Raw genomic sequence first — 19,769 nt, forward strand, 5'->3', positions numbered from 1 at the left:
GAAGCAAAGTTGATTAATGAGTCACATTCCAAGATTTATTCAGCAGCATTGATGCTGGTGTACTAACAAATAGGATTGGCAAAATTGGACTTTTTATTTTTTATAATTTTGACCAGGAATATGAAATTTTATTTTTAACCTTTTTTTTTTCAATTTTTGTCATTTCAAACTCTCATAGTTGTGCAAAATTATGGGGTGCCCAGACAATATTTTCTTAATCATCAGAGGTATTAATATTCAAAAAATGAAAGCTTTATAAATAATAAAACACAGATTGTCATAGAATACAAAATATATCTTTAATATCCTTAAATAAGACTCTTAATTTTCAAGCAGCATTTGTCTTTGCCTGTCTGTATATTTCAGTTACTATCTATGGAAATGTTTTTTCTTTGCCTGCATGGTGAAATGTGCCAACATTTACTGATGATCTAATCTTTCCAAGCTTACAAATAAGGAAGTAATCAACTAACTTTAAGCTCCATTAGAAAAAGGGGGGAAATCCATTTACCTGCTTTTGTAATTACATTACAGAAAAAGCATTAAACAAAGCACTTCTGTCAAACAGCTAACACTGTAGCTTTGCTTTTTATTAGAAGTCTCTTTGGAAAACCTATTCAGAGGTTGTACTTGGAGTGATTCGATCTAATACATGCACCTGTATGTACCTGCTTTCCTAAATGGTCAGATTTTTATCTGTTGTTTGCTGCTCTTTTAACTCATTTCTCAATTGCACATGATTCTACCTCTCATTCAAACAAAAGTAGATTTACAAAGCTTGGGTTTGTATAATGGATTACAAGTAACAGTTGAAAATGCTTTATGTTGTTCTTTTCAAACAGGACTTCCATTATGCTTGAAACGTTGCTTCTATCCCAGAGATAAGCTTTTGTCTGCCTCTGCCTTTTATTCATGTTCTGTTATTAGAGTTAGAATCCCTCAGATTTCATTTGAGACTTTACCATATTTTGCTTCCCTATGCAAAGCTTAATCCTGAGGATGAGTAAAGTTTGAACTGTCTAGGCGACAGGACAGTTACCAGACCTCAAGAAAATTGTTAACTTCGGTTTAAACAGTTTGTATCATGTAATATTTTGCTAATAAACTATTAAATGTCTTCAGTGTCATTTGGTTTTGCCACTACAACTTTAGTTGCCCTGACTTTGAATTTAAAAGTGGCATGTTGCACTTTAAAAAGATCCAAGTGTTAATGTCCTTTCAGGCCAAAAGCCTGATATGCAATTATTGTATCTTAAATTGTTTTTCCTTAACTTGCAGAACGTTATGAGAGGGGTATGCATGTGTGATTTAGGTAATTCTACAAGCCTTGGCAATACCTCCAGACAGTTAAATTGCTTCCCTTTTATTTATTAGCTATCTGATGGGGAGCAATGGTCCAGTTCCAAAACATTCCTTTCTCTCACGCTCCCCCATGCACATGTTTTGGTTTTTTGGGTTTTTTTTAATTGGTTTTGGAATAGATCCTCTACATATGTTCCAACTGAATCGAAGTCTCCAGAATACAGCCCCTGTGCTCACCTATCCGTTTCTACATGTCTCCACATATCCCGGGCTGACTTTTCAGGAAATCTCTGTGGGGAAAAGTGTTCAGCTGAAAGAGATTCCAACAGGTGTTTAGCATCCTGTCCATGGCACAGATCCGTACTTCTCTTGCCTGGATGTGCGGGCATGGACGTCATAGTAGTTGACCAGGATGCTGTGGCTGGGCTGCCAGTTATCAGTATGTGCTGTAGCTCTCCATCCAGAATTTCTGCCCTTTCTCTCTGTCTGGCTAGAGAATGACAATGAGGGGGGTTACAAGGCGATTGTCTGCTGGCATCTCCCAGCTTTGTTCAAAGCTGAAGGGCCTTCTCCATCATAGAGATGAATGGTCCCCTCTCAGCAGCCGTTGCCATCTTCCCCAGGTAGACTCTGCCTTTGGAGCCCTATCCCGCTAGTCCAGGCTCCGCTGTGCTCTTCTGCTGGGCAGCTGGGACCAGCTTTGTCTGTTTTTTCTTGCTGCCACTTTGTCTATATCCTGCCCTTGTTTTCTGCCTTCTCAGCTCCAGCATAGCTGCCTGGAGACCCAGTCCCTTGCCCTTCCATGGCCCGTCCCTGCAAAGGGCCTAGAGGCTGGCCATGTTGCTTGCATTGCCTTTGTAGCAAGCCCCATCCAGTACAGTCCATCGGAGAAGAAATCTTCATCTCAACTCCCAGAGGTCTGCAGAAACCCTTAGTCCACCATGAGACACGTGCCCCAACAATGGAGATGTCATGAATAGTGCAGTGGAGGAATCAGACTCTGCAGCCAGAGCCACTGTTTTGTAGACTTACCTAAACGGGCATGTGTTCTCTTCGAACAATGAGCTGCAGTTGGCTGCTTTGTTTAATTGGTAGCTCTTCGGAGCAGGCTGAGTGGACAAAAGCCTATTGATGAGTTAAAGCACAATGTTACATTGATGCAGTGACCTGCACGTGGTAAATGTGTAACTGCAGCTCTCTGCTTTTCTCCTCCCAGGTGTACAAGACGCTGAAAGAAGACACAAAGAGATTCAATGACCACATTGAAGCATTAGCCACGAGATCCCAAAAAGTGAAGTCCACCTCAGGTGGGTACCAGCCTACCATAGCTAACAGCTACGTCCCAGTTTTAGGAGCCTTGGAAGAAAGGGTGTTTAAGAGCTCCGTTGGTACATCTAGAATTAGATGGGACAAAACACTCCTCATAGCCCAACCAGCACTAAGCTAGGGCAGGAGAGTGCTTACTGCCTGTGGGTGCAAGTCTTTGGGACACTGTCTTGTGCCTTCGGGCAAGCACAATGGTGCTAGCAGTCCAGGGTGCTCCCTGTAAAAGGGTGCAAGAGGAAAGGGTAGGGCAGCTTCTAAATGCCTGTCCTTGCCCATCTGATAGCACGGTTAAAAAAACAAAACAAAACTTAAACCGTATTTCAAGCTTCCGGGATTTGTAGATCACCCATTACTTTGTGAACAGAGCAACACTCTGTGGTCCAAGAGCCACTTCAAAAACTATATTTGCACAATTACATTTCCCAGTTTAATTTTTTATACACAAAGTGTCTCATGCTGCAGCTGAAATGACAGCCCGACACAACTTGCTACCCATCTTTTATAGCATTGCTTCTCAGGCTGCGGTCCGCAGATTTCTTCTGGGCCAAAGAATGAAACCTCTTGAACTGGCTGATGGGAACATTGGGTCCTGGAATGTGGAGGGCAGGTACATAAGTGCTCTCTTACAAAGCCAACAGGAAGAAAAAGTTGTTGATCCCCTGGTTTTTTGGAGGGTTTGTAGTGAAGGTACCATTAGACCATCTAGTCAGACTTCTTGTATCACAGGCCAGAAAATTTCACCCATTACCCTGCTTTTGAGACCAATAGCTTGGACCACTGCAGATCTAAGAGAGGATGCTCTGGTAGGTGCATGCCTGTAGGGCAGACGGCTGAGTTCAAAACAAGGAGCAGAGGGGACTTGAGCGATTATGGGCCATTTCCAGAGGCCCATCACAATGCAGCAAGCAATTCAAGTATCCACATTCTTCCCCCCACCTCCCAACCCTGTATCCAGAGCACAGCAAGCTCTATGCTTCTTGTTGAGGTGGTTTATCTAGAGCGAAGCAACTGCGGAGCTAGGGTGCACTTAGGGTTCGGGTTAGTGCCTTGCCAATGTGGGCACCTTGTGAGTTACAGCGCTGGGGGCTGATTTACTGCACAGTAATGTGCCAGAGTAGACTTGGCCTTATTTGGACCTTGCTGGATTAAGTCTAGTGTCCTATCTCTTCCAGAAGACCATGCTGCTTCCCCGGCCACAGCAGGTGAGAAGGAATCCAGGAGTCACCCTGGTAACTCTAACTCGGTTTTATTTCTGCTTGTGTTGCTTAAGACAGGCTGTGTAGGAAAAACATGCTCCCAGGAGCTGGCCTCCATCTCAGAACATGAGTGAAAGACAATATCCCCCAGGATTTTTTCCTGACGGTTTCAAGTATAAGATTTCCTGCCTCAGAGACCTAACCAAAGCGACCGCTTGGGATTGGGCATTTGGAATAAGTGGCTGCCCTGAGCTATAGCGAGACTGTCTCCATCTTACCTGAAGCTTTTCAGGTTGCATGTTGAGTCCCCACAATAGACTTTGTGGCTCCTTGAATGTGTTGCAGCCACTTCCCCCAGCCATGTGCACTTCAGCAGAGCTTTTTGTAATGGAGGTGTTAGAACTACAGCAGGAGCCTTGAGGAAAGTTGGAATAGCAGCCTTACAACTCAGAGCTGTAGCCATGCTCACATGGGTTAGCAGCTCCATGTGATGCCTAGTAATGATGCCCCAATGGGGTTATGGTTCAATCTCATTACACAGGTTCCTTTAACTAACTCTTATCTCTCTCTGCCTCTCTCTCCCCCCTCAACCCCTCCTGCATCCCCCCCCAAAAAAACCCAGCAGAGCAGGTGGCAGCAGTTGAGCACGGAGGTGAGTGAGCATAAAATCATAAGCCCGTCAATGGAAGCTCTTTTCTTGGTTCTTTTTTGTCCTGCCAAAAGTCCTGTGCTGTCCCCCTTAGGTGTGTGGGCTCTGCGGGGTAACCGGGGTAAAAGCGCTGCAGCACTGACTGACATGCACCGGGGCCTAGGCATGCTGCGGTGAGAAGCAGCCTTTCCTTAGTAGCCTTCTGAGGCGAACGACACATGCACGTGAGAGTAGCACCTCGCAGAATGTCGTGGGATTTGAGAAGCAGCTCTCCGGGTGCGGGGCTGGGAGGGAGCAGCCTTTAGGGAGTAGCTTGGGGAGCGCAGCCCACCAAAGAGTTCCCAGTATTCGCAATGCAAAAGGAAGTCGTGATTCTTCCCAGGGTAAACGTTTCCCCTCTTCCCTTGGGGGCGGGCAGTGTTCCTGGTGCAGGTTGGTTGCTGTGCTCACACCAGGCTGTCTGCTCTGTTGCTTTGCAGCTCCGGAGACAGATCCAAGCGCTCGCTCTGAGTGTCCGTCCCATGCTCCGTTCCTGCTCATTGGTGGGGGCACTGCCGCCTTCGCTGCTGCCCGCTCTATTCGGGCTCGTGATCCTGGGGCAAGGGTAAGGGGCCTGCCTTAGCACGGCACGGGGCTACAGCCAGAGGGCACGCTCCCCGCCCCTCCCTACGTAGCACACCACCCTTTTCAACACATGCGCTTAGGTGAGCTTGTTCATGATCTCCCACGACAGGTGCTGATTGTGTCTGAAGACCCTGCCCTGCCGTACATGCGCCCTCCTCTTTCCAAGGAGCTGTGGTTCTCGGAAGATCCCAACGTCACGGAGACGCTGCGGTTCAAACAGTGGAATGGCAAAGAGAGAAGGTGCGAGCCCCCTGCGGGCAGTGACGTGAATGGCGCCTGGGGGGACCACGCTGGGCTCAGCCAGGAGTCGCTGGCAGCCTGCGAAGTGAGGACCTCTGGGCTTACAGTGGAGCAGGTGGACAGTCTCTTGAGAACACTTATCCCACTGCACTGTGGGTAGGCTGCTCAGAGAGCACTGTCACCCACACCAGTTCCAATTTCCTCAGGCATGCTCAAGCCCTGCTCAGCCCCAGATCCCATTCCCGCTCCACCTCTGCCCTTAAATCCCCACCCCTTCCCCCAAGGCCCCACCTCCCCTCTTCCCATTCCCTCCAATGAGCATGCCCTGGCCCCACCCCTGCACTGTCCCAGCTGGGCAGTCACATGCTGCAGAGTTGGCCTCCAGGGGATTTCGGCTGGACCCGGATGGCTGCCCCCCGGCCCAGTATTGCTGTGCTAGTGCTTGGGTCTGAGCCCTAGACGTCACCTCGTTCGGTGAAACCAAACCCTGCCTGGAATCGCCACGTGAGCGCAGTCTCCTGTGCGAGGCTGTTTCTGTTGGTCTGCGCTTGGATGGGTGCGTGCTCCTCCAGCCATTGAGTAGCTGCTAACGCGAGGGAGCCAGAAACCCTGTCCACATTGGGGCACTTTTTCTCTGCAGTATCTATTTCCAGCCGCCGTCTTTCTACGTGCCTGCTCGTGATCTGCCTTATATAGACAACGGTGGAGTGGCCGTCCTCAGCGGCAAGAAGGTTGGTACAGCGATGCTCAGTGCTCCAGCACCATGCATTGACCCTGCGCTTTACAAACAGCAGCGCTTACAGCCGAGGGGCGTTTTCACCCCCGCAGCAGCGCCCCTCCTGGCCCAAGCTGACGGGTGCAGGCTTGTGCTACGGCGCTAAAAACAGCCGTGGAAACGCTCAGGCAGAAGCTCAAGTTCTCCATGCCGGGGAGTGGGATATTACGGATGCTGCCGAGCACAGCCAGAGTCGGGGCTGGTGTGTGTAGTTTGCGTTAGGAGCCTCCTTACAAATCTCGTGGCGGGAGGGAGCAGAGAGCCTGGCCCCTTCCTGTGGCCCTTTCTCCAAGCGAGGGAGGGCCTACGGGGAAACCGTGTTCACGTGACGGTATCTTGGTGGCTGCTGCTCTGCCCGGCTGGCCTGTGCCAGGTTACAGGACGTGTAACCCTGAGCTGCTCTCTGTGCTGGGCCTTGCAGGTGGTGCACATGGATGTTCGCGGCAACGTGGTGAAACTCGATGATGGAACCCAGATCACCTACGATAAATGTTTAATTGCCACGGGTGAGTTCCGGGGTGTCGCCTTTCCCTGAGACGTCAGTCCTTGGCCCGCAGTAACCTTGCACACCGTGTTGGGCTGTCACCCTTCAGCCGATGGGGCTTGGGCCTGAGCAAACCCGGTTAGGTCAAGTCTCAGAAGAGAACCATGTGAGTCTGTATCTGCAAAACTGAGTCCTGGGGCACCTTGAAGGCTCAGATTTATGAGTACCTTTCTCAGATGAATTGGGTGGGTTTGGCCCACAAGCTTAGGCCCGAATAAATCTGTCTCGAGGGTGCCCCAGGTCTCCTTGCTGTTTCTGTCTAGAATAGTTACATGGACAGGGAGGGGCATGATGAGTGGGACACCGTCTGGTCCAACTCCTCCCAGACCTTGCAGAGCAGCGTAGCGGGACGTCTCCCTTCTCCGCTGGCTGTGCCACAGGGCTGGGAGGGGGCACACTGACCAGACCTAGCAAACCGAGAGGAGACCCTTGGGAAGGTGGGAGAGGAAGGCGATTCTCCTTTCAAGTGTGGCAGAAGGCTCGGAGAGCTGAACCCAAGCCCTGAAGAGCCGTGGCTGTGCCCGGGGGGTGAGTGCTCTGAGTGTTGTGTGGCTAGATCGTGTCTCGTCCTGTTATCAGGTGGCTCCCCGAGGAACCTTCCTGCCATCGAGAGAGCAGGGGAAGACGTGCTACAGAAGCTGACGCTGTTCCGCAAGGTAATCCCGAGGGGCTCTTTGAGGGCTGGGTTCCCAGTCCAGGGCAGGGACCACAGAAGCGTTCAGCCCCAGCTTGTCCGGCCCGGCAGGCTAGAGCAGAGTTTCTCCAAGTCTGGGGAGATTGCACTAGCCACAGCACCACGTTGCCAGTGCACTGAAACTTCAGTTCTAGCTGTCACTGAATGTGGCTGGGGGTGGAAAGTCCCCTCCTTGACTCCTGCTTGCCTCTCCTTAGCCCTGATGCGGAGCATGTCCCTTGGGCAGCGGCCCAGCCCCTCTTGCGGCGGCCTTTCCTCTATGCACTTCTGTGCTTCTGTGCTCCAGGGCCGCCTGAAAGGGCATATCCTGAAAGGTACGGTGCTGGTGCTTCCCTTGGCAGAGACGTGCTGCTTTACACTGGCTCCCTGCCAACCACTCTTTTCTTTTGCAATAGCGGAAGCCATTGTCATGCAAGTATGCAAAGTGGCACCCCCCACTAGGGATGTTAAGGACTAGATAAGTATTTGCTTATCAGATAGTGGACTAGTAGCTTCCCTTCCCCGCCCCCCCCATCAGATAGATAAATGTAGTGCGGTGCATGTAGAATAGTAATAGAGATGTATCAGATAGAGGCAGCAAGGGGGTACTTCAAAGCAGCAGCACCGCATAGAGCCTGGGGTGGGCTGCTCCATGCCACGCTGCGGCTTCGAATGCCACGGGGAGCCCAGTGTCGGGCTCCTCGCAGCATTTCAAACAGCAGCGTCGCACAGAGGCCCCGGGCTCCGTGCGGTGCTGCCGATTTGAAACACCGCCGCAGCATTTCTAAGGGGGCAGCGCCGCCCTATCGACTAATCGAATAGTCGATGCAAAAATGCATCGACGGTTCATTTGGTCAATTACCGGTTACTTAACATCCTTAACCCCCACCCCAGCCCGACACCCAGCTCGCTGGAGCCTGGAGAGGCGGGCAAGGCAGTGGAGATGTTCAGAGCCACGGAGATCGAAAAGATTGTGCCTGTCTAGCTCAGAGGAGATACTAATAAGATGTGGGAGGCAGGCGTTTGATGACAGGCTGGCGACAGTGCCTGAGTTTTGTCTCTGTGAAATGCTAGTTGTAGTTCCAGGGGAGCTGGCAGTACAAAAGCTATGGCCGTATGTGTCACAGTCCCGCCCCTGCCTGCTACTGGACTGGCTGAGGACAGAAGGGTGGTCTTAGTGGACAGCTGGTCTCCCTGATGCGGTGTTCGGAAATACACATGGGAGCCTGCTGGGGCTCTGTTCAAAGGAGCTGAGCTGTGAGCGCCCAATTGGCAGCCCCACACGGTCCTGCCATGCTGACTGCGGCTAGTTCAGGTAGCACGCAGAGCTGCTTTTGGAGCAAAGTTAAATGGGATTAGGCCCCTCATCTGGAGGGGAATTGGGATGAGGAGCCGGCTCCTCCCAGGAGTGGGAAAGATCTCTGGGTTCTGTGTGGGTCAGATCAGATGCTCTGGAAATTCAGGAGTTGCTGCTGAAGATACAGAAGGGGAAACGTGAACAGCTGACTCCTAGGCCAAAGACTTGGTTTCCTGCTTTCCCCATGTTCACAAATTGGCGGCTCCGGGCTACCAAACTGCGCTCTGCTCTTCTCACGGACCAGGGCATCTGACACGGGAATGAATCTTTTTACAGATCGAGGACTTCCGAGCCCTAGAAAGGATTTCTAGAGAAGTCAAATCCATCACCATTATTGGCGGCGGGTTCTTGGGCAGTGAGCTGGCCTGTGCTCTGGGAAGAAGGGGTGAGTGGATCGACCAGGCCACGTGCCAAGAAGCTCTGGTGAGACCCAGGCTAGGAAAACACGAGGGCTTGTCTACACGGACGCTTAGTTTGTGGCAAGCTGGGGTGTGAATCTGCCCTTCACTATCCTGCCTGCACACCCCGCTGCCACATGATCCTTCCTTAGTGCGCTTTGACCTACTTGTGCTTCAGAGTAAGGTAGGTGAGAGTGCACTAGGGAACTTGCAGTGTGCACCAGCAGGGCCCACGTGGGCGTGCGTGCAGCAGGCTGTGAACTGAGTGTGTAAACGTGTCCTCGGATTGTATCCTTCCCTGCTGTCCCCAGCTGATGGCCTAGTCTGGGGAAGGGGAGGTGCTGGCTGTGGGTCCCTGCAGGTCTAGGCAGTTGGGCGGCAGAATGGATGTGTGATGTCTGCCTGCAGTGGTGTGGTGGGGTGTGGCATCAGCTCTTGGCTGGCTGGGTGGACATGCCGGGGTCTCCCTGGCCCCCCTGATATCGCCTTGGCTCTGACCAGCAGCACAGGGCCTGGAGTATTTCAGAGTGTCCCCCCGTTCTGAGCCTGGCCCTGGGAGGCTTGCTGTCTGGGCTCGCGGGCTGGTGAGCGTGTTTGGGGACCAGTGCTCCTTGTGGAAGGGGTAAGTCTGCCTTGAAACGAAGCCTCTCGGGAGTTCTCCCAAAGACCCATGAGCTCAAGCCCCATCCTGCTGGTTTGGGCTCCCCAGCAGGTGTGCAGGCTCAGGAGGGTTTTCCTCTGCAGGCCTCCTGAGGAGCGGGCCTTGGCGTGGCCGTAACCCCCTCGGCATGCGGGGCCGTGACCTGGCCTGCGAGGGCTGGTGTGGGCAGAGGCGATCATCTCTGTGCGTCCATCCAGCCTCGGGCTCCGCAGCACGCACTGGTGCCAGGCGGGGATCCAGGGCGTGTTGGCCCCCCCAGCCAGGGACCGTCCCTGTGAAGCGAGCTGTGGCAGCCCAGCCTCCTGGTCGGAGGGGCCCGCATCTAGGGAATTGCAGCAGGAAAGGACTGGAGCCCCTTCCGTCTCAGCCGGGGAATTGTGCTGGGCGCATACCCAGGTGGTGTGTAATCCAGGAGGCATAACCGGCTGCTCTCTGGGTCTCTCCACAGCGCACGCCAAGGGCCTGGAGGTGATCCAGATGTTCCCAGAGAACGGAAACATGGGCAAGGTGCTGCCTGAGTATCTGAGCAACTGGACCACAGACAAAGTCAAAAGAGGTAACGCTGCTCTTGGACCCCTTCCTCTCTGCAGAGCTCCTCCTGCCGGGTCCCCTGCGGCTGGCTCCTCACTCAGCCAGACAGCCCCTCCCCTGGGCCCTCGCTGGCCCCTTTGGCTGCCTCCGCTGGGTCCATCTTTCCTGCCCGTGCTGGAGAATCTCTGCTCTGCTGAGCTGGGTCTTCTCACTTGGACCTGATCCTCTGATCTGGACACTTGCACTCCGCTCTGGAGGGAGATGGCAGGAGTCCTGAGCTCGCTGCATCTCCTCTGAGGAATCGCCCCTTCCCCCCCACAGCGAGGGGGCCGTTTGAAGAGTCTTGCTACCATCTTGCCCCTCACTGAGCTGCCGGAGGGCCACTCGTGGGGCCCCTCACGAACCTAGACTGCCCCTGGCTGCTCTAAGGCCTGAGGACTGGCAAAGCAGGGGTCCTAATTCCTGCAGGTTTCTGTGCGTGTAACTTGCATTTCCTTACAGACAAACACTTGTCCTCGTGCCCGGGTGTGCAAACAATCCTCTGGACTGGAACTCAGAGCAACACACACCCTGGGCAGGGAGGTGGTTTGTAACTGAACAAAACGTTACGGCTGTTCTTTAGAAGTTTACAACAGAACATTGACTCCATGCAGTTTGGAAACTTTACTTGCTTTTAACCATCTTCGTTTAAACGAAACAAGCACAGAAGCTGCTTCCGCACCTCGGCCACTTGAAAAAAGTTTCCCTTTCTATTTTTAGTCGTCGTACGTTTCGCACAGTGCTATGCTGTATTGACTGTTTGCTGGTCTCTGCTGCTGCCTGGTTGTGTGCTTCCGGCTCCAAATGCGGGGTGTGGTTGACCATTCAGTTCATAACTCTGGTGTTTGTAACTCTGAAGCTCTACAGTCATCGGTTTCCTTTCTGTTCACACTTTCCCCTGGACGCGGTGGCTCCTGTGTGCCGCCAAAGAGAAGCCACCTCCCTCGGCTTCTTAGACATTCATAATTCCGCCTGGTACAATCAAGAAGTGATGCATTGCTTGCACCTCTCCACCACACGCTTTGGCTTCCACTGAAGTCTCTGCTCCCGGCCTCCAGTTGAAGTGTTCTGTGTTTCGTTTCCAGAGGGTGTTAACGTCATGCCCAACGCTGTGGTGAAGTCCGTCTGTGTCTGCGGAAACCGACTGAACATCAAACTGAAGGATGGAAGGAAGGTAAATGCCTGCAGCAGGTAGCAAACCAGACGTGTGGCCGTGTGTAGGAAGAGCCAGTTGTGCAGGGGTAGTAGTCAGTGGGCAGACCATGGGCCAAATCCGACCACCAGACACTTTTTGAATGGACCCTGTTATCTTATGACTATCATTGTTGGGTTTACTGTTATGTTCTCTGGCACCAAGGTCCAGACTCTGCCTTGACCAAGAAACTTGGACCTTGCCAAAAACTAAGCGATTGTCTCTGAAAACGTGTCTGACCTCCCTTCTCCGTCAGGTGGTGACCGATCACATAGTGGCAGCCGTGGGCTTGGAGCCCAACGTGGAGTTGGCCAAGTCCTCTGGCCTGGAGGTAGACTCTGATTTTGGAGGCTTCCGGGTGAACGCGGAGCTGCAAGCACGCTCCAACATCTGGGTGGTAAGTGCGGCGGGGGAGAGGCTTCTTGAGCTGCTCTGTTGCAGTGAGTGAGCTTGTGCAGAGCACTGCTGCAAGCCCAGTGACGGTGAATGGCCGACTTGTGGTCATAGGCCGTAGACAGCAGCAGCATCCTGGCCACAAAGCCACCTTGGGCCTGGCACAAGGAGTTTGTCTATCCCAGGAACCCCACCGCCCCTTCGCCTACTAGGATGAAGTTGAATAAGGACAAATGTAAAGTGGTCCACTTAGGAAGGAACAATCCGTCTCACACACAGAATGGAAAGTGACTGTCTAGGAAGGACTAATGCAGAAAGGGATCAGGGGGTCAGAGTGGACCACAAGCTAAATATGAGTCAACAGTGTGACACTTGCAAAAAAAAGCAAACCTGATTGTGGGCTGCATTAACAGGAGTGTTGTGAGCAAGACCCGAGGAGTCATTCTTCCGCTCTACTCTGGCTGATTAAGCCTCAGTTGGAGTGTTGTGTCCAGTTCTGGACACCGCATTTCAAGAAAGAGGTGGAGAAATTGGGGAAGGTCCAGAGAAAAGCAACAAGAATGATTCAAGGTCTAGAGAACATGAGCTAGGAGGCAAAGGCTTGAAGGAATTGGGCTTGTTTAGTTTGGAAAAGAGAAGACTGAGGGAGACATTATAGTGGTTTTCAGGTATCTAAAAGGGCGTCATAGGGAGAGGTGGGTGGGAATTGTTCTCCTAGGCCTCCAAGGACAGGACAAGAAGCAAGGGGCTTAAACTGCAGCAAGGGAGGTTTAGGTTGGACATGAGGAAAAACGTCCCAACTGTCAGGGTGGTGAAACTCTGGAATAAGTTGCCTAGGGAGGTGGTGGAATCTCCATCCCTGGAGATATTGAAGAGCAGGTTGGACAGACGCCTGTCAGGGATGCTCTAGACAATGCTTGGTCCTTCCATGCGGGCAGAGAGCTGGACATGATGACCTCAAGGTCCCTTCCAGTTCTAGTGATCTCTATGGTTCTACTGCCAGGGGAGCCGCCTTTGGCAGGGAATCCAAAACTTCTCATCAGTGTGACTCCAAAACTACCTCACTTCCCCTAGCCTGGCAGAAACGCTGAAGCCATGGAGACCTGCTAAATTGGAGATTCTCCTGCAGCCCCTTTCGGGCTGGGCAGTCTCGCTCATCGTTCATTTTCTCTTTCACTGGCCGCCTCTCTTGGCCGGTGTTCATTGTGTGCATCTCTCTCTAAGGCCGGAGATGCCGCCTGCTTCTACGATATCAAGCTGGGCCGAAGACGCGTAGAGCATCACGATCACGCTGTTGTGAGTGGAAGATTAGCTGGAGAAAACATGACAGGAGCTGCTAAGCCATATTGGCATCAGTCAATGTTCTGGTAGTTTTATTCCCTCTTTCTCCCTTTTGTCCCACTGTCCGGAGGGCTCTCCAGCGTGCGTGCCAGCCTCAGGCAGACTCTCCCGGAGCGGCACAGTCCCAAATTGGCTGTCTGGTCTTTCAATAGATTTCCAGGCAGTTGTGAACTCCCACAGTGCCATGGAGTCGCAGACAGTCCCTTGAGCAACCACGTGTGCCCAGACCCATCACCAAAGACCACGCTTGTAGCTAATACTGCAGTGAACTAACTAACTGCACATTAAACAGGGGAAATGAGTTATGGACAAGGTCAGGGCCTTCCCAAGGGGAGTGCAGGGTCCGGGGCAACCCCCTTCCCCTGCTCCCCCCTAGAGCACCCCTTTCTTGGAGCCCCCTCGCCCGAGCTACGTGGCCTGGAGGATTCCTCGAGGAGCCTGGCGTGGGGCCAGCATCCCGTGCACGCCGTGGCATTGCGAGCCGGAGCGACGCAGCAGCCTGCTCCGCTGCCGTCTCCCAGCCTGCTGTGCTTCACATCACCCTGGCCCCAGCCTGCCCCCGGAGTCCAGCATCTCTCGGGGGAGACGCAGGCCTGACACTCTGCTTGCTGCTGCCGCGATGAAGTGGAGCATGGCGCAGTGGGCACAGGAGCATAGCCGCATTGAGCATAGTGGGGCCGACCCCTGCTGCTACCCCACGCCAGGCCCTCTGGTTATCCCCCCAGGCCGCCCTCAGCCCCCCCGGGTCATATCCATCGGATGGTTGAATCAGCCACCGCGAAGCAGCTTATGTCCATTGAATGTCTGCACTGAGAGCTCTGTAGCCAAAGCTCCCCAAGGGCCGGCCGGCACCTCTTGTACTCGGAGCACTAGGCAACCCGCTTGGCACCAAGCTGTTGGAGGAATGGGGCATTGTGTGGCATCGTGTAGCTTGGCGGAAACGGAGCTGTGGCTAAGGTTTCAGAGCGACACTGCAACGGCCTGTGTGTGTTCACTCCTAGGAGCGACCTGGGGCCTGACGTCGGCTACGAAGCCATTGGCCTGGTAGACAGCAGTTTGCCCACGGTAGGGGTTTTTGCTAAAGCAACGGCAAGAGACACGCCCAGGTCTGCCACCGAGCAGTCAGGTAGGGACCGGCGTTGCTGGAGGCTGGGGGGCTGTCTCCGGGGAGGGCTGTCCCGGGCAGAAGGGCGAGGCAGCATCAGGACAAACCTGCTCTTGCGGCCACGCCGCTCCGTTTGGCTGCCCGCCGTCTGGGAGGGAGCAGCCCTGGGGGGTGAGTTCTGGTCCGTGCTGGGCTTCCTCTGCTCAGGCTCAGAGGCCGGTGATCTATGCATCGGGGGCAGCATTATCCACCTAAACAGCTTGGATCTCCTCATGCAGGAACAGTGTCCAGCCCTCCTCCCCCAGCTGGCAGGCTGGTTTGCTGCAGGGCCTTCCCGGGGTGAGCTCCAACCAACGGTTTTGGGAGCCGAGGGCCAGCGTAGGGTCAGTTTAGCGGCTCGTCTTGGTATAAAATCGTTGGGCAGCAATACTGGGAATGCTGCTGTGAGCGTTCTCCGAGTGCCTGGGACTGAGAACTGCCCTGTTACCCCCTCCTCCCGCATGGGGGAGATCTGCTTGTGCTGGGCTCAGTGTCAGCGCCTTGACAGCTGCCTGCTGGCCACCCAGCACCCTCCTCTGGGCTCCGCCAGCCCTTTGGCTTGCAGGGTAGCGATATGTGCACTGGTCCCCTTGCAGAGCTGCCCTGTGGTAGCCAGCCTCTGCCCAGCTGCTCAGAGTTGACATCACCTCTTTGCTAACCTTTAACCTTATGAAATCGGCATCCATTGTGTTGGCTTGTGCTGCCACAGAGAGCTGCATCTTTCTTACCTCCCGTCTGCAGGAAAAGTAGCTTTTGTCCCGTGCCGTGTGCGGGTTTCTAACCGTATCTCGAGTACAGAAACGGAGCCCCTTGTATAGTATCGTCACTTCAGTGACATTAATGACTAGTGTGATCCTGACTTGCATTCCAGACCCCACAAGATGTTCTCTGCTGAAACTGAATGTAGGGGTGTGACTGTTCATCCAGTTAATGGATGAGGCTTACCGGTTACAGTTAACTTGTGGGGGGCTGGCGCAGCCCCCTGTCTGCCATGGGGCCCAACACAGGTGTGGGACGCTCTAACCCAGCTGCACCGGGCGGGGGGCTACTCTAGGCTGGCTGGGCTGGAGCAGCCCCCCCCCACACACACACTCACCCCATTGAATTGGTCTCCTAGTTGGGTTCCTGCAGCCCGTTTCATAATAAAGTACTCAGGCACACACTCTTCCTACACAGCGGTCAGTTTCCTTCTGCAACAAGGGTTTTGCCGGGCAACAGACTGCAAAAGGGAAGTAGGCCAAGCCCTCCTAATTCTGTTGTTTCCTGTTGCAGCAGCACTGGTATGTAATACGTTCATACGAGGAGCAGCGGCTGCTTCTAGGCCGCTGCTTTCTTTGGTGTGTGGAGAAATGAGTAAGGACTCCCTGTGCATGGCCTAATACAATTCTGGGAGGAGAGAGCCCTTCCAAGTAAAGTTTTCACTGCTGGGGTCATGGCCTTGCCCTGCCTTAGGACATGTCTCCCCTTTACAGCGGTGCATCGTGTTTTGCCACATCACAGCTCTTAGCATGGCCCGGATAGGCAAACCAGAGCCCTTGCACCAGGCTTTGCCTGGCAGACTGACAGCTGCCCTCTGGCGTGACGGTCCGTCAGTGAATCATCTCTGTGTTCTTGCTGTAGGGACTGGCATCCGCTCAGAAAGCGAAACAGAAGCCGAAGCCTCTGAGGTCACCATCTCGGCCAGCTCTGCCTCAACACCTCAAGTTCCAAAGCAAGGAGAAGACTATGGCAAAGGGGTCATCTTCTACATACGGGATAAAGTGGTGGTGGGAATCGTCCTATGGAACATCTTCAACAGGATGCCAATTGCGCGAAAGGTCAGATGCTCCTCCCATACTGCTGAATGATTGGGGAATTGAGTTGACCATGTGTCATGTGTGTTGTATGTGTTGGCAGCCTCCCTACACACGAGAGCAGCAGAATTCATTATCGTTGTAGGAAATTGTGGCTAAGTACTGCTATCTAATATACCTTCCCATAGAATGACTTGTCCTGTCTTTAAAGCGAGCTAGAAAATAAGTAGATACCCTAATTTTGTAGGGAGAGTAACCCCATCTTTATCCCTTACTTGCTAGTGACCTGTCTTTTCACATGGTGTAGCCTGCCTTCGTGGGTCACAACTTGAGAACACCACATTCAGCTCTCGCTACTGAACGAGAGGGAAATTACGCCCCAAAATGCTGTCGGCTAGTCTCCTATAAGGTCTGCCACACCAGCCACAAAAGTAAACTTCTGTCTCACCACACTAGCTACAAGAAGACACAAGTAGTTTCCTGAGGCACACCCAAGCCAATAGATCTTACCCAGAGATCATGCTGTTGCTGCTCCTTTCATATGAGAGAGAGAGAGAGAGAGAGAGAGAGAGAACGAACACTCAGACACACAATCCTTGCAAAGCTCTTGCCTCAGGCTTGTGGCACTGATGGAATAAACTGCTGGCGTAAGTCAGATGTCTGGCTGCTTCCAAATCATTGGCAGCCCTCGTCCGAGTGCTCCCGTTGGTATAGTCCAGAGTTTTGAGCAGGGAGGTGGCACAGTGGAGGTATTTCCAGGGCCTTGGATAGCCTCTGCCATGGGGCGGGAATCCCATGGCTTTTACGGTGGAAATTACAGGTAAAGATGGAGTAGAGAGTCACACGGACGAGTCGCATGTCCAGGCCTAGTTTTGCTTAGTCACAGCTGTGGCCATTACCCCTGGAGCCAGATGGACCGTCGGAGGGATGTTCATTCCGTTTAGATGGGTGTCTTCCATGGTCCGCTGTCAGTTAAAAGTAAGTGGCTCGTCAAGAAATACTTAACAGTCCCTTCAAGATATGCTGGCTAAATACTTGTATTACTGGAGCAGACCTTTGAAATGCAGGTACATAGCCAACATTTATATCATCGGATACCAAAACGATACCTGCGTACACCCGGCATAATCCTGTTCAGTAAACCTTCACTTTTCTAGGGACATGAGGCTTTGTACCAGATTTGTTGCAAACGTGACAGTGATTGCAGCAGTGATCTGTAGATCAGATAACATCACATGTGGATCGGAGGGATTGTCTGGCCGTGCCAGACCAGTGGCCCATCTCTCCTGGTTATCCCGTTTCCAGCAGTGGCCTGTAAGAGCTGGTTCAGAGGAAGTGCAAAAAACCCTCTATTGGCAGTTAGTGACTCGTGTGGGATCAACATACAGAGTGTGCATGGCCCTCAACGCCCTCTCCTGTCTCCTCAGATCATTAAGGATGGAGAGGAGCACACTGACCTCAACGAAGTAGCGAAGCTCTTCAACATCCATGAAGATTGAGCCCCTCCTCCAAGACCTGCCGGGCTGGGGGGCATTGTCATGCGTGGGAGGCCCACGCTGCAGGCTGACAGCTCGCCCTGCCTCGGAGCGCCAACTCGATGTTTTCTGAGTACTTTGTGAATATTTCCAATGATCTAGAACTCTAAGATTTGCACCAGTCAATAAAGCCAGAATCTTCTACGTTCGAGGCCTTTTTCTTAGAGACGTGAGTTGCTGTGGAATAATGAGTCGCCTGTTTGCCCCACGGAGGCTGTTGGTCTGCTCCCTTGACGTTGGCATTCTAGCAGCCTGCAGAGCTCCTGCCTGGGATTGAGTGCACGCGGTCAGTGTTCCCCGGGGGCCTGGCACTTCCACCCTCTGCCTGCTTTAGGAAGGCAGTTCTTCAGCTCTGGTGTTTCTAGAGGCCAACCCATGGCCCTGAGAGGGGTTGTGCTGCCGCTACACTCGGACACTTTCAGGTGGAGGAATTGATGCAGTAAGAGGGGGGCAGCGTGTGCTTAGAATTACCGCGTAGGTTCTGATCATGGAACCTCACCCCTTATCAAATACCAGCTCCCTGCGCAGGTACCCACAGACTGGAAACGAGTCCTCCTTTCACCCTTGGCAGCTAAATATATTGAGCTCTTGGCACCTTCCACATAATGCATGTCCCCTTTAATCAGTCCCCTTGAACCCTCTGTAGTTTAACATCCTCCTTGAAGGGTGGACGTCCAGACTGGCCAGACTCTCAGCGCCAGTCCCACCCGTGCTGGATAGAGGTAAAATCACCTCTCTGCTCCTACCCGAGACTTCCCTGTGTGTGCATCCGAGAACCCCATTAGCTGTGTAGACGAGTGATGCTCAACCTTTGTTCATTCGCGACCCCTGGAGCCGGGAAAATTTTTGTTGAGCAAAAAGAAAAAAACCCAAAACACTGGGGCCATTTTGTTGTGGCCCCTTTAATGTAAAGCACTGGTCTGCTCACTCCCCCCACCCCCATTGTGTGTGCGTGGGGCGCTGAGCTGGGAAAAGAAAATACTGGCCGGCCCAGATCAGAGTGCTGCGACCCCCCAGGAAGACCACGGGTAGCGCATCCAGCCTGCCTCCAAGCCTCTCCCAGAGTCGCTGCTCCCAGCCTAGGGCAAAACGCTCCGGAAGACCTTCCTGCCGCAAACTGGGCAGAGAGGAAATTCCAGGTCCCTTCTGAGGGTTTCAGACACCTCTGCTCTCGCTCTCCTGCAGGGTCCAGACTGGGGAGGGCAGCTGGTGAGTGGGAGAGGCAGGGGGCGTGGAGCAGCGACATCCAAGGGGAGGGAAGGAGTCGAAGAGACTGGACTTGTTTGGTCATAAACATTTGGTGGCTGGGCTGCAACGTAGAACCACCAGCCAGCAAGTTCTGCTTCTTCACTGAGTCCTCCCTGTGGGAAGCCATCGGGCAGGCTACGGGAAAGAAATCCAGCGTGCTGGTGGGGGAGGGCAGGCTGGTGGCCGGAAGAGCTGGCGTGCGCTGGACTCAGCAGCTTGAGCGGTGGTATCTACTGCCCTTTGAAGGTCCCTCCCTTTTCCAGAAGAGACAGGTGGGAAGCTCTGGAGCCTAAAGGACTCTGGGGCAACTCTGGGAATCTGTACACAGGCAACAGAGAAAGCCGTTCTGGCCCCGGCCAGCGCCCAGATCTCAGAGCTTTATACCTGGGCCCCAAGACCTAACAACCGAAGGTGCTGCTCTCCCCTGCTGCAGCAGGTTCCTCTGGACCACTGGCCTGGCAGGGTTTGCCGAGGGCAACCTACCAGCCCACACAGATCAATCTGCTCTTACCCGTATCTGCTGCTCGTCAATTCCGCTGTCTCAATACTTGGCCTCCCACCACTGAGGCAAGCCCAGTACATGTGAGATTCCTTTCGATCCCCCATTCCCGTCTCCTTTCCTGGCCCTTGTGGGGGCCCCATTCCCAAACCCAGTCTCGTTCTCGCAGCGGCCCTGTGTCTTGTAGCCCCAGCTGTAGATTAGCTATTCATGATGCCGTAGGGTTCCCAGGTGTCTCAGGTTTGGCAGGTTCTTGGCCCGAGATCGGGCCTGGCATTATTAAAATGACCAGTTAGTTGGGAGCCCTGA

General features: G+C 53.3%; 1 protein-coding gene across 18 annotated transcripts in view; it reads left to right on the plus strand.

Moving 5' to 3' along the window:
* Positions 1-17,857, plus strand: part of AIFM1 (apoptosis inducing factor mitochondria associated 1) — a 30,909-nt gene extending 13,052 nt beyond the window's left edge. For 3 of the 18 annotated variants that reach the window (XM_075896624.2, XM_075896628.2, XM_089781678.1), the window contains 16 exons: positions 2,519-2,609; positions 3,801-3,857; positions 4,447-4,476; positions 4,953-5,077; positions 5,207-5,337; positions 5,978-6,068; positions 6,534-6,618; positions 7,236-7,312; positions 8,963-9,071; positions 10,194-10,301; positions 11,401-11,489; positions 11,764-11,904; positions 13,125-13,267; positions 14,243-14,367; positions 16,006-16,202; positions 17,606-17,857. In XM_075896624.2, the coding sequence (XP_075752739.1) occupies positions 2,519-2,609; positions 3,801-3,857; positions 4,447-4,476; positions 4,953-5,077; positions 5,207-5,337; positions 5,978-6,068; positions 6,534-6,618; positions 7,236-7,312; positions 8,963-9,071; positions 10,194-10,301; positions 11,401-11,489; positions 11,764-11,904; positions 13,125-13,267; positions 14,243-14,367; positions 16,006-16,202; positions 17,606-17,677 (1,671 nt within the window). In that variant the 3' untranslated portion in view covers positions 17,678-17,857. The remainder of the gene's footprint in view (positions 1-2,518; positions 2,610-3,800; positions 3,858-4,446; positions 4,477-4,952; positions 5,078-5,206; positions 5,338-5,977; positions 6,069-6,533; positions 6,619-7,235; positions 7,313-8,962; positions 9,072-10,193; positions 10,302-11,400; positions 11,490-11,763; positions 11,905-13,124; positions 13,268-14,242; positions 14,368-16,005; positions 16,203-17,605) is intronic. The other 15 variants (XM_075896634.2, XM_075896638.2, XM_089781681.1 and 12 more) reach the window with 7 other exon arrangements.
* The last annotated feature ends 1,912 nt before the right edge of the window (positions 17,858-19,769 follow it).

This window comes from Pelodiscus sinensis, chromosome 13 (assembly GCF_052426305.1).
Source record: "Pelodiscus sinensis isolate ZL-2025 chromosome 13, ASM5242630v1, whole genome shotgun sequence".
Classification (NCBI taxonomy): domain Eukaryota; kingdom Metazoa; phylum Chordata; order Testudines; family Trionychidae; genus Pelodiscus; species Pelodiscus sinensis.